The sequence below is a fragment of the Zingiber officinale genome, chromosome 6B, assembly GCF_018446385.1.
Source record: "Zingiber officinale cultivar Zhangliang chromosome 6B, Zo_v1.1, whole genome shotgun sequence".
Lineage (NCBI taxonomy): Eukaryota > Viridiplantae > Streptophyta > Magnoliopsida > Zingiberales > Zingiberaceae > Zingiber > Zingiber officinale.
The window spans coordinates 52998514-53012503 of NC_055996.1; the positions used below are offsets into that span (position 1 = coordinate 52998514).

General features: G+C 37.1%; 1 protein-coding gene across 1 annotated transcript; it reads right to left on the bottom strand.

Moving 5' to 3' along the window:
• Window positions 1-1258: 1258 nt before the first annotated feature.
• LOC121990181 (40S ribosomal protein S16-like) lies at window positions 1259-2045 on the bottom strand. The gene has a single exon (XM_042544381.1). The coding sequence runs from the start codon at window positions 1970-1972 to the stop codon at window positions 1535-1537; it is 438 nt and encodes a 145-aa protein (XP_042400315.1). The 5' UTR covers window positions 1973-2045; the 3' UTR covers window positions 1259-1534.
• Window positions 2046-13990: the final 11945 nt, after the last annotated feature.

The window sequence follows — 13990 nt, forward strand, 5'->3', positions numbered from 1 at the left end:
TTAAGTATAAATGATGATATAGTAAAAGATAGAGCTCAATATCATAAAAAAATCCATATAAACGACTCCACCTAGTGAAATAAACCCTAATTGTTGTTGTATATTTTTAAATTTAATTTAATTTAAAATTTTTATTTAATATTTAATTAACTTATAAAGTTTAATTTAATTATAGTCTATATTTTTTTAACTTATCAAATATATTTATTTTCAAAAGAATTATTACTAACAATAAATAAAATATTATAATTAAATGCTTCCTAAAAGTAACTTCACATTTCATTATAATGTTCTATAATTATTTTAAAAGGATTAAACATGTAATATTATTTTATTATTAATTATGGACTCCATCTCCCAGAGAGAAAAAAAAGTAAATTTGATTTTTCAAACTCCTAACTAAAAACCACAAACCTTACCTCTCCGCAATCATTCAAGCTTTTTTTTTGTTGAGCTTTTTAAATTTTAAACACCTTTCATGGGAGATGCTTTGATAACTAGAAGAATCTTTGTCCAAACAAAAATGGAAAATCAATGAACTTTACTAGACCAGCAGTGATTTAGCAACAGCGATATCATTTTAAAATAATCACATGAAACTTCAAGATGATTAAATAAGGGAAAAACCATTCAATATTACCATTCAAGTGAACAACCAATATTTGAATGGATTCATACATAATATTTGCCTATGTTTAACATTGACTGGCAACCTAATGTAACATTCCTCATTTATCCAAGCACACACCAATTTCCTATCAATGACCAGCAAAGCTTGGTATCCTCAAATTGCAGATTAGACAAATATGAAATCTCATAATATTCTCCCGGCAATTCTGATCATGCAAATCCTTAGCACGCACATGCCCTAGAACCATAACTTATTCTACATTCCACCATACAAAGTCTGCTGTAACACACATGCACATCACTGTTCCAGTATAAAGTTGTTCAAATTGAATCTTAATCATCCAGAACATGATCGTTTATCATCTTTCCAGGTATAACAGATATATCATTAGATAATGCTCACACTGATTCCACAAGAAACTCACCACGATAACCAATTCATAGAGGTTAATCAAATTGATTCCTAATCATCCAGGACGGGCTTGTCTATCATTTTTCTAGGTATAACAGTTAGAACATGCTAATGAAAGAAAATAGCTCACCACAATAACCAGTTCATAGAACCTTGTTGAACTACAAACGCATGAATAAAACTACAGTCCAAGAATCGAGCATTGACATCAAAACAAAACCTAGAAGATAAACAAATTACTTGGTAGCTAGAAAGAGTCCAGCTTGACAACTATGCATGATGTTACACAGATAAGCAAGTTTGCACAACCCAAATCACATGATTGAGTCTAACAGAGACTGTTTTCTCATAGCTAAAGCATTATATAAACTAAAACATAGCTAAAGCATCAATTACTTATCAAAATTCAAGCCAACAGAACCAGAAAGCAAACTCAGGCAAGAAAGGTTGAACCTTTCTGAGGAAAGATTGGCATTGCAGGAAACCATGGATCTAACGGTAGGACTTCTGGAACCGGGCACGCGCGCCACGACCACCAAACTTTTTCGGCTCGCATCGGCGGGGGTCGGCCACGAGGAGAGTGCGATCATAGCGGACGAGTATGTCCTTGATCTCCTGCTTAGATTGCTCGTCGACGTACTTCTGGTGGTAAGCGACGAGGGCCTTAGAGATGCTCTGGCGGATGGCGTAGATCTGGGAGGTCTTACCTCCGCCGCGGACGCGGATGCGAATGTCGACGCCCATGAAGCGCTGCCGGCCGAGGAGGAGGATGGGCTCGAAAGCCTTGAGGCGCAGGATCTCCGGCTTCACCAGCTCGATCGGCACGCCATTCACCTTGATCAGTCCACGTCCACGCTTGCAGTGAGCCACAGCCACGGCTGTTTTTTTCCTGCCAAAGCACTGCACGGACTCCGTCGGTGCGGTCGCCATTGTCGCCGCTCGAACTCAGAGGTAGAAACGAATCAAAATGGAACCCTAACCCTGATGGTTCCTTATATCCTGTACCGGGTTACCTATAAGGAAAAGGGAGCCTTCCGGTCCGCTCCGGTTAATGCTTACTATCGGCTATCATGTAAAAAGGAGTTAAGCGGTTTAATTGATTAGGAGGCGGCTTATTTAGTAATTTATCATCGCAAATATTAATACTATTTTAATAAAAAGGAAATTGATAAATAATAAATATTTTTTAAAATAAAATAAAATGGAATAGAAATATAACTTCCTTAACTTAGTTGATAGATATAAATAAATTATTTTTATTCTTACATTTATCTATAAATATACTAGAAAATGGATAAAATAATTTTCCCATATTTTTTTTTCTAAAACAGTAGACACTTCTTGTCCATTTGCTTCATATTTAACATATATACTAAGAAAATCAATACCAAGGAAAGAAATGGAGCTTTAGAATAAATAAAATATAATCTATTTGAATACATTCAAGTTGACACAATAAAGTAAATTTTCATATATCCTCTTTAGATTATCATTAACCAGCCAGGTCAGATAACATGGAATGATCAACTCTACCCTCTGTTTATGTGACAACTCTATCCTCTCTTTACCTCATATAATGGTAAAACATTCAAATAATTTCTAAATATTCACCGTTCAAATTCCAACTCAATAAAAAATTGATTTTAAATTTATCTACCAAAAATATGGAATTATCACGTCATCGATCCTCTTAGACCATCAATTATCATTGGGAGGGAGGTAAAGTAAGAAAGTCCAAGTGACAAGTGCATGGGTGGAGGTCTACATAGGCGATAGAATCCTCTGTTGAGTTTTAGTTCTCCCACCACTATAACCTTATCTCAAATACTTACCACTAAACCATGTCCCTTAAAACAAATTTATCTAACAATGTTGTTAGGGATTTAATTTTATCATTCTTAGTCTAAATAGAATTTCACATAAAATGTAGAACCACTACATTAACGACCCCCCACGCGATGACTCCATGTTGATGAAAACAAGTTCATCAATAGCACAGATGCTAAATGCATAGCGAGACAAACACAGACAATACATTCCCTGTAACTCAAACTTTGCCCACTATAGACTAACTACAATGTATTTATCATTTATGTCAAGTCCTAGGAGTTCACATAAAAAAAGATAAACTCGCTACCTTAACGACTTTTCTAGTGCTGACATCACGGATATAGAGAAAGATAAATATGTGCACATGCGTTAGGTGTATGGTGAGATAAATCCTGTCAGTTTCTGAAAATTGACCCTTAATTATTACACCAGAGATATCATGTATCTACCATGTACATTATGTCATAGGAGCCCCCTAGGTCCTAGGAGCTCAGATGATTCAATGTGGTGTGGAGCCATCTTGCGACTATTTTTATTTTTTTTAAAGAAAAAGATAGTATACAAGAGGAAGTAACCTTTCAAATAAAAAAGATTGAGATTTTTTAATAATTTTTTTAGTTGGTATTAGTATTTAGTTTACATCAATAATTTAAGGATAACTGATCTAATCTCATAGAAATTTTTTATTTGTCACCGGAGTAAATCAGGAAACACTCATAACAACGACCCATTAGCCTAGCCTCTTAAATCAATTGTTTATTAAAAAAAAATTATTCATTAATTTGTCGAACTTGAGATTTGATCTTTAGATATTTAGAAAATTGAAAAAAAAAAACACAAGACTACTGTATCATTACCAGGAATAATAATAATAATAATAATAATAATAATAATAATAATAATGATAAAATGATTGTCTCTCCACCTGAAACCTTTTGGGAAGGTCAAATGTACGGCAAAAATGTAGACATTTACTTCATAATAACAAAATATAATATCATTTAAACTACCAAAAAAAATTATAATTCTTCATCACCTGTCACTTAAATTACTAAAAATTTAATAATTCTTTCTAATTTACATGACGACCATGGATGAAAGATGAAAATTTTTATAGGAGTGGATCAGTCATTCCAGATTTAATGTTATATATTTATGAAGTCTAATGGAAATTAAGGATAATAAAAAATATTTAGGTTGATGATAAAGTTTCTTAAGCATTTTTTTATCCTTTTCCCTCATTTATTTTATATTTTCCGTCCAATAGTTATTCCAGATTTAATGTTATTTATTTATGGAGTCTAAGGAAAATTAAGGATAATAAAAAATATTTAGGTAGATGATAATGTTTCTTAAGTATTTTTTTTTTTTATCCTCTTCCCACATTTCGTTTATATTTTCCGTCCAAATATTCACACGCTAAAGGGTGTGACAATTTGAGAATGTCCAAGAAGAATAAATTATCGCAGTATCGGACAAAGATAAATTATTAACAGGGTAAACGATTCTCAATGGGAACGATTTTAAAAATTGACCTCTTGCGTAAAATATGTTCCGGATTTACTGATACACAAACATGGAGAAGGCTGTCTGCTTTTAAAGTTAATTGGGTAAAGTTTGGATATCTAAATTATCAAAAATTTAACATGATATGCCAAACTATTAGAATATACTCATAATTGTCCTTATAGGTGGGCACAGTTAGTATTTGTATAGATATTGCTCCAATATATCTTAGGATAACTCTTAGCGGATATAAAATAGGATGCAGGATCTTTCCCATGTAAAGAATTATTATACTAAAATAAAATATCTTCTATAATTTATCTACTAAATCCTTTTAAATAAAGGATATGATAAAATACAGCCCCAATTCAAAATGAGTGACAACGACTTCTGAATTAAGGAAAGAGATGAAAGAGGGGTGTCACCTCTATGTTAAGCAATCAAAAGTTGCATCAATACGCCTCTCTATTCTCTTCATTAAGTATTTCTTTACCTTCTAACAAGAATTAATATCTGGCATCAAATAGCTGGATTAAAAAAAAAACTTAGCATCAAAGTTAATTTTATAAAAATTGATTCTTTTGATTGATTGGTAAAATCAATCATCCATATAAAACTGTTTCTACAAATAACTGTTTCTATATGGCTTAATTTGCTTCATAAATGGCATGAAATCAGAATATACCAAATTCACGATGAGATTGTCCACCTTTCTATTACTAACACTAGGAAATAAGAGTTTGTAATTGACAAGCTCACTAGAATCCGCTCATTGCATAAATTCGCTAGCTACTAAAGCTTCAATTGCAGATAGAGGCGTAATTGAGTCGAGCCGAGCCGAACTCTTAGATGTTTGAGTTTGACTCATTTATAACCGAGTCCAGCTCGAGTTTTATTTAACAAATATATTCATGGCTCACGAGCTTATTCGAGCTTTTATCGAGCCTAAACGAGCTTAATAAATATAAATTATAAATTTAAATATTCATTAAAAACTAAATTATAGATTTTAAAAAAACTATAATATTCTTGTTAAAATTTATAATTTTATTCTAATAAATAAATTTAATATATTTGTCTATGTTTTTCATAAGTAGAGTGTAAAATCTATAAATTCAATATCAAAACTATTATTATTTTTATTTAAAAATTGATTCATGAGCTTAACGAACATGTTCACGAGCTAACGAGCCGAATATTGTGAAGCTTGAGCTTGGTTTGTTTATCTTAACGAGTCTAATTAAACGAGCTCAAACGAGTTTTTATCGAATCGAGTTTCGAATAGTTCACGAGCGGTTTGACTCATTTACACCCCTAACTGCAGAGGAGAAGTATGCTGCTTTGAAGTTTGAAGGAGAGTTAAATGGAAAAGAGGGGAAAGAAAAAAGAAATTTGTGAGACTTTAGTCCTATATTGAAAATTTCAATGTATATTGGTTGATTTATATTGATTTACATATATTTATGATATGAACAAATGCATAGGGAGATACTCTCTCTCACGCGTGGGTGTACAAGGGGGGTGCAAATCTAGAACCTAGATTGTATTGAACCAAGTTGACTCATGTGCGAGTACGACTTGCCCGCGCCGAATAACGGATCGGTTGGGACAAAATTTGCCCAAGTGGAACAATCAACATTTTGTCACATGGATTCTTTTTATTCAAAATATTAACCATTATTAATGGTGATTTCGTAACCTTCCAGATAGTCATGGTCGACCATTGATGGCCACCGACTATCATTAATCTTTAGGTATTGAACGGTTATTACTCGAAAAGTTGAAGCTCTCTGCCTACATTCCCCCTTCTCTGTCGTGCATCTCTTGCTCGGGTGGAATACCCGTGATAACAGTCGGGTACCTCTCAGTTCACCGTGACCACCAGTGTTGGTGTCCATTTCGATTAACCGTTATCTCCTGGGAAGCAGACAACCAGAGAAAACTTCGAAGCACAGCCGGAGGTGGGGCGTCTGTTTCAAGGAAACTGCGTCCATCGTAGGTCTCGATCCGCTCTGCTCACTCAGTCGCTCTGCCTGCATGGTCGCTTCACCCTCTCGAGCTGCTCTGTCGTTCGGGTTGTTCTACCTTTATGTTGCTCTACCTTCTATTGTTAGGCTGCTCGGCTCGATCAGCCACTCGGCTTACTCTGCTCGCTCGATAGTACTATCAGGTCAGCTACTCTGTGCGGTCGATCACTCTGTCTGATCTGTGACTCAACCGCCTTGCTCACTCTGTCTGATCTGTGACTCAACCGCCTTGCTCACTTGGCTGCTCAACGCTACTCACCCTAATCATCCACTCTATTGTATTGCCCGCCCAAACGTTGGGCCCACTTGATCGATATGCCCGCTTGACCGATCTGCCAACTCTGACACTTAGTTGCTCTGCCTCACGATCTATTCTGCTTGTTCGGCCCAACTTCCCACTAGGTCGCTCTACCGCTCAATCGAACTGTTTACTCGGTTGCTCTATCCGTTCGGATGCTCTACATTCTGCACTCAATATTTGGTATAAATCAGTCCTACTGACAGTTTAAAATTATCTATTCAAATAATTTTAATAAATAAATTTAATTTAATTTAGTATAATTTAAATTTAACTAATTTTTTTTAAATTTTTGTTAGATTGTCCAACAGATATTTTCTTCTGGTTGTGAAAGTATGTCTGTGATAAATTACCATTATTTACTTTATCCATTAGAAAAAAAACATTTTTTTTTGGTTTCATAATGTGCAATATGGTTTTCAACCATATAGAATCTTTTGTTTGTTGTGTCCTCATGTATGTTTTTTTTCTCTTTTTCATTTAATGTGTCCTAGCGTTCCTTTATTGTTACACGGTGTCTGTGAGTGTTGAACGAGTCATCCTGCATTTAACTTTCGGATGATGACCCAGCATATTAGGTCATTCTTTCATTTGCTCCATGCTTGATCTAACTTTCTTTCTCCAAACTTAGGTGTGATGCATTATTCCTGAAGGTGATGAGTTCGATCTTATAAAATTTTTCTATTAATTATCAGAATAAATTAAGAAGTACATGTGGAACCCAGTATTTTTTAATTATGCATCATATTTAGAGAAAAAATTCCTACAAATATAACATAACTGAGGATTAAATCGTGGGTATCTAGTTGACAACCTGGATGTCCTACTACGATACTATATTCCGGGGATAAAAAAATAGAGTGAGTAAATTTTTAATATTTATTTAAATTCTTCGATTGATATTAGTAGTACACATTCTTAGATTCGTATTTGTTTAAATTGTCAAAGAAGCTTCCTACTTATGTGTTAGATAGTCGAACCCCACATGACATGATCAAGTTAAAAATCAAACAGAGTTATAAGTCAAGAACGAGACAAGACCACACCCGTTCAAGATGAAGATCCAATTGAGGTCAAGTCATCAAGTCAAGCTCAAGTCCGACCTAACCACGGATAAGACCAATCACCCTAAATTCAACTCAGCTGCTCCCGACCCCTCGACACACAGCCAGCCCGACTCCTCGACACTTAGTCACCCTGTCTCCTCAACGCTCAGCCATTCTCGGCTCCTCGACACTTAGCCACCCTGGCTCCTCGACACTCAAGCATTCTGAGCTCCTCGAATGATCGAATTGGTCCCTCGATAGCCGATCAATCCGAGTACCTCCACCTCAAAAAAAAAAATAGATCTGTTACCTTAATGGTCGTCTAGTGTCAGTCCTACGGATATAGAGAGAGGTAAATACAAATACACAGATGTTAAGTGCATGGCGGAATAAATCTCAGGTCGTCAGTTCCTAAGAATCGACCCTTGGTCATTACACCAAAGATGTCATGTGCCCACCATCTGCGCTACGCCGTAGGCACCGAGTGCCTCCACCTCAAGCACTGGAGTATGGAGGATGTTGCCAGCAAAGGATTCGGAGAACATGAGACCACGGGATGCCAAACATAGGTGGCAAAAGAAGCGGAGGACGCAGGGTGGCATGACATCCCCTCAACTCGAATGTGGGTGATTGGTGATGTTGATAAGGGAACATGGGTGATGTGTTTATCTCCTCCAAGGTAATATAAACAAGAGTATGCTCCCACAGGCTCAAAGAGGCATGTACTAAATATAGATATATACTCCATATTCCTCTCTTCCTCTCTAACTTTAGGAACCTGCTTGAGTGTCAGAGTAACTACGCCAAAGTCCACCTTGGCCTCCATTCTAACTCTCGTTGAGTTTTGTAGAGATCTAGGAAGCTCGGTCATCGCCGGATCATTTGAAACTCATCAGTCGTGGAGACAACTTACCAGTGGTTCACTCTCCTCAATCTCAGACTGAAATAACTTGACGTTGTCCGTGGGAACATCTGAGTTGAGACATTGAGATGGTTGACATAGAAAAAATCATTGAGGATCATGACTCCACTAGAGAAAGAAGTCTTGGTGAGATCATCACCATGATGAAGGACTTGAATTAGCTTGTAGCTAATACAGTACAAGAGACATTACAAAGGCATCCTCTGTTGACCTTGACCCCTGCTCAAGCACCCATGGCTCTAGTCGATACACCTTCAATCCCTACTCGGGTGTCATCCACTTCGATCGAGACTCCTCAAGCTCTAGCCGCAATCCCTGCCAGGACATCAATCTAACAAGAAGAGCAATTTCATGAATCTGGAATCCCTGCCAGGACTCAGCATATTCGAAATCCTGTTATGTAATAGTTAGTGCCTATAATCTAGTGCACTAAGGGAAACCCCCTTCTAGATAACTTGGGACTTTCCTACCAACGTACTGGTAGAGAATATGTGAGCATAAATATAAGCATGGAAATGGATCTAGGCATAGTGATAGACTTTGATCATGAGCATGTACATAGGTATAAACGAAAACATAAACATAAACATAAGTATAAACATAAACATTGGTGTAAACATAAACATAGCTTGAACATATCTACATGAGTACTTATAAACGTATCGTGGTGATGACTTGGTTGCACATAGCAGTACCGTAACATAAGTTGTTGATCAGACACCTACCTTAGCTAAGTTGGCGGAGACCACTCCTTGGAATGAATCCCCTACCCATACATGACAATTTAAAATATGACAATTTAAAATAAAACCTCTCCTAAACTTAATATCTAATTATTCTCCCTCTTTGATCATATTAAAAAAATTAAGAAAAAATAGGAAATAGTAGCATAAAAATACAAAAAATATTTGAGGGTCTAGTTGCAAAAATCTAAACTTCTGTATTTTTTACTGAAATATTTTGTCAGAGAAAATAATTTTTAAGTAATATTGCTTATTTTTTCCAAAAATAATTTAAAAATTATTTTTAAGTTATGAAAAACCCTAAAATTTTTTGTCAATGTTTTGAACTAGAATAAAAATTTTCATAAAAATATTTTTTTCATTATCAAAATAAATATTTTAGAATCGAAATATGTATTTTTGAAACTTAACGATTAAAAAATAGTTGTTGGCTTCAAAAGAATCTTGCTAATTTTTATGAACATATAAAATATAATTTTTATCCACAAAAAAATTAAAATTTTCAAAAATAAACTTTCAAGATTTTTTTAATTATAAAAAACATGATTTTTGATAAAAAAAAATTATAATAATTAATATAATGATAAAATTTTTTGAAATATTTTATAGCAACAGAAAATATAATATTTTATCAAAAAAATAAGATTTTCAAAATAATTTTAATTTTAAAAATAATATTTTTTTAAAAAAATTCATAAAAAATAATATAACTTTCAAAAGAATTTAAGTTTTTTTATTAGCTGATAATATTTTAATTTTTCACAACAACAATTGGATAGAAAATATCAACATAATGTCTACCAATTTAATTTTTTTTACTAAAAGTGTTAATAAATCTAAACAATTTAAATTTCTAGCCTACATAGGAAATTAATTGAACCATCAGTACATATTTGATATCCAAAATAAGTTCCTACCTACTAGATTTATTAAGTATATTTTAGAAATATTATTTCTAGTAATTTTCACAATTATACCCTTATGGTTTCTTAAATACCAATTAAATCCTTTATACTCTCTAAGATTTGAGCCACCTTTTATGCTTCTTCCATCCGGAGGTTGGTTAGTCGATTTCGGAGGATGTCTTGTCTTGTCAGCTTGGAATCAAATGTTCCTTCATAAAATTCCAAGAACTTCTCTCAGAGTTCTTTGGCTAAGTCATAGTTGCCGATGCGATTGACCTCGTAAGGTGGTAGCATAGTTAGCAAATGAAATTCTACTTTTTTGTTGGTCACAAAGTCGACCTGCTCCTTCTTGTTTCAGATATATTCTTCATTTTCTTCTCCTTGTTGATCTTTAGGTGCTATAAAATTATATTTGATTAATAATAATAAATCAAAATTTATTTTAAAAAATATCTCTATTTTCTTTTTTCATAATACGAATTCTCCCTCGTGTTGGTGCAACCTTAAGTCAAGGTTGACCTGGGTGACCCGACTCGAGTTGACCTGACTCGAGGTATATTTTGATGTTTGACAAGAATAGAGAAGTTGTATTTTGATGTTTGACAAGAATAGGAACTTGGGGGATTGTGGGTGCAACCTTTGGTCAAGGTTGATCTGGTTGACCCGACTTGAGTTGACCTGATTCGGGAGAAGTCCAAGTATGGAGACTCGGCACGGAAAAGTCCAAGCAGGGAGCTTGGCACGGGAAAAGTCCAAGTATGGAGACTTGGCACGGAAAAGTCCAAGCAGGGAGCTTGGCACGGGAAAAGTCCAAGCAGGGAGCTTGGCACGCGGAAAAGTTCAAGTATGGAGACTTGGCACGGAAAAGTCCAAGCAGGGAGCTTGGCACGGGAAAAGTCCAAGCAGGGAGCTTGGCACGGGAAAAAGTCCAAGTATGGAAGCTTGGCATGGGAGGTCAGAGAGGGCTCGGTAGCTCGTTCTCTGGACCGGACGAAGTCGGAGAGGGCTCGGTAGCTCGTTCTCCGGACTAGGTCAGAGAGGACTCGGTAGCTCGTTCTCTGGACCGGACGTGGAAGTCGGAGAGGGCTCGGTAGCTCGTTCTCCAGACTAGGTCAGAGAGGGCTCGGTAGCTCGTTCTCTGACCCGGACGATGGAGTCGGAGAGGGCTCGGTAGCTCGTTCTCCGGACTAGGTCAGAGAGGGCTCAGTAGCTCGTTCTCTAGACCAGGAAGACGTTAGGGTTTAGGGCTAGGAAGCTCTAAAACCAACAGAGGCATTGGATCGGTCTGTTGACTGATCCAGTGATACTTTGGCTGTCTGTATCGGTTTGTGGACCGATCAGTAACCACACAGAAACTTTCTGTGAGTTATCTGATCGGTCTGGTGACCGATCAGTAAGAAGGAGATATGATTCAGATCTATAGGCTGATCGGTCCACAGACCGATCAGGGATCGCAACCAACTCTCTGTGAGAGTTGGGATCGGTCTGGGTACCGATCAGCGTAGGGCCTGATCGGTCCCCTGACCGATCAGAGCCATCCTGGACCGATCAGGGTGGAGCCTGATCGGTCCAGGCCTAGCCGTTGAGACACAACGGCTAGATTTCTGTCTTCTTCTTCGCAGGTTTTGATATAAGGTGGAGGGCCTCTACTGTTGGGACTACTTATTACTCTTCTTCCTACTTGCGATCTGAGATTTGTTGAGCTCTCCACTGCTGAAGCTTCGTGTGAGCTTCCCTCGGCTGGGTTTCCAACTGAACAGTTGCTGCTGTGGTTGGCATCCGTGAAGTTGCTGCTTCATCAACAGTCGATGAGAAGGCAAGCAAACTAGTGTTTTACATACATATTGTTCTTGACTTCTTGCTGTATTTCTTGTACTCTGATCTTGCTGTTGCAAGTGAGATTGTGGTGAGGTTTCTCCACCCAGAAGGAGTTTTTATTAGCCGGTTTTCCGGAGTCTTATCCACCGACGGATTGATAGGATTTGTCCACCTTACAGACACACCGAGGAGTAGGAGTATCATCTCCGAAACTCGTTATATCGTCGCGTTTGAGGTTTGATCTTCTCCATTTTCGTTTCTACTTTTTATTTCCGCTGCGCTAACTCAAATTGTAGGAAGAAACGAGAATTTGGGGTCGGCTATTCACACCCCCCCTCTCTAGCCGCTATCCGAAGGTCCTAACAAGTGGTATCAGAGCAAGGTCGCTCTTCGTCGGATTAACACCCGGGGGAGCATGAGCTAGAGAATAGATCAACTTGGAGAAGACGTCATGATTCCACCCTTTTACGATCGCGACGACTTCGCGTTTTGGAAGGTAAGAATGAAGTATTTTCTTATGACTAACATAGTAAATTGGAATTGTGTACAAGTAGGTTTTATTCCTATGGTGGATAAAGAAGGAGAACCTCTCGAAAAGAAGAAGTGGACGAAGGAACAAATCCACCAATCCATAATCAACGACGAGGTAACGAAAATCTTTGAATTTTCATTACCTAATGATATCTTGTGTAAGATAGGTAGATACAACAATGCCAAGGAGTTGTGGAACAACTTGGCTAAGTTCCATGAGGAGAGCTCCAATTCAAGTCATGAAGAGGAGTCAAGTGAGCCAAGTAGCTCACATCATGGAGGTATGGAATTAGAAGTTGAGGGCTACTCAACATCTAAGGAAGAAGAGGAGGAGAGTTCTTCTTCAAGACTGGAGCAAGAAGAAGAAGCCTCTACCTCCGGAAGGGATGAAGGAGAGAGCTTATGTCCATCCTCAACCCTAGGTAACTCAAGCAACTTAATTTCAAGTAAATTACATATAATGTGCTTTGAGTGTAGGGAATATGGGCATTACAAAAGTAAATGTCCAAAGAGGATTAGGAAGACTCCACTGGCACCAAAAGTCAAGGAAGCCGGAGTCCCGATACGCAAGGGCAAGGAGCACGTGGTGTGCTTCCAATGCAAGCAAAGGGGACATTATAGGAGTCAATGTCCAAGGGGGAGGCAACCTCACAAGGACAAGAGACCAAGCACATCTATGGGGGGAGTTAAGGCAAACCCTAAGGTATCCTTTAAGGCACATTCTTGCAATAAGACACATGCTAGTAGTTTTATTGCAATTGTCAATAATGATAAGCGTGATAACCATAGAAACCGATACATGCGTTTAGGTGCCAAACATGTTAGCCTAGATAAGGACAATGCTAGAAATGCCAACCCTAGAGTTAACTCATCTAAGGTTAAGGAAAACCTAGATAGGAATCCCAAAACAACTAGACATATGCCTAGGAATACCTCAAAGAAAAATGACAAATTAAAACTTGAGGTATTAAAGAAGGAAAATCAAGTCTTGAGGTCAAGACTTGACACTTTAGAAAAGGCTCTTAAGAATTTGGAGAAGTCAACTCTAGGGTCTAAGGGTCAAAAATCAAAGCCCAAGGACATGAGAGGTTTGGGTCACAAACCTAAGTCTCAAGTGGTCAAGCCCGCTTATCATAATGTTCCATTCGATTATGGAACAAGACCTAGGGCTAAGAAGACCATCACCAAGGCCACAAGGGGAGTCACCCCTAGAGTTGATCTTGATGAGTCCCAAATGACCAAGGCTTTAAAGTCTAGGAGGGTCATTAGGAGGGTTGCTAGGGAAGTCATCCCTAGTGAATATTTAGTGAACCCAATGAGCT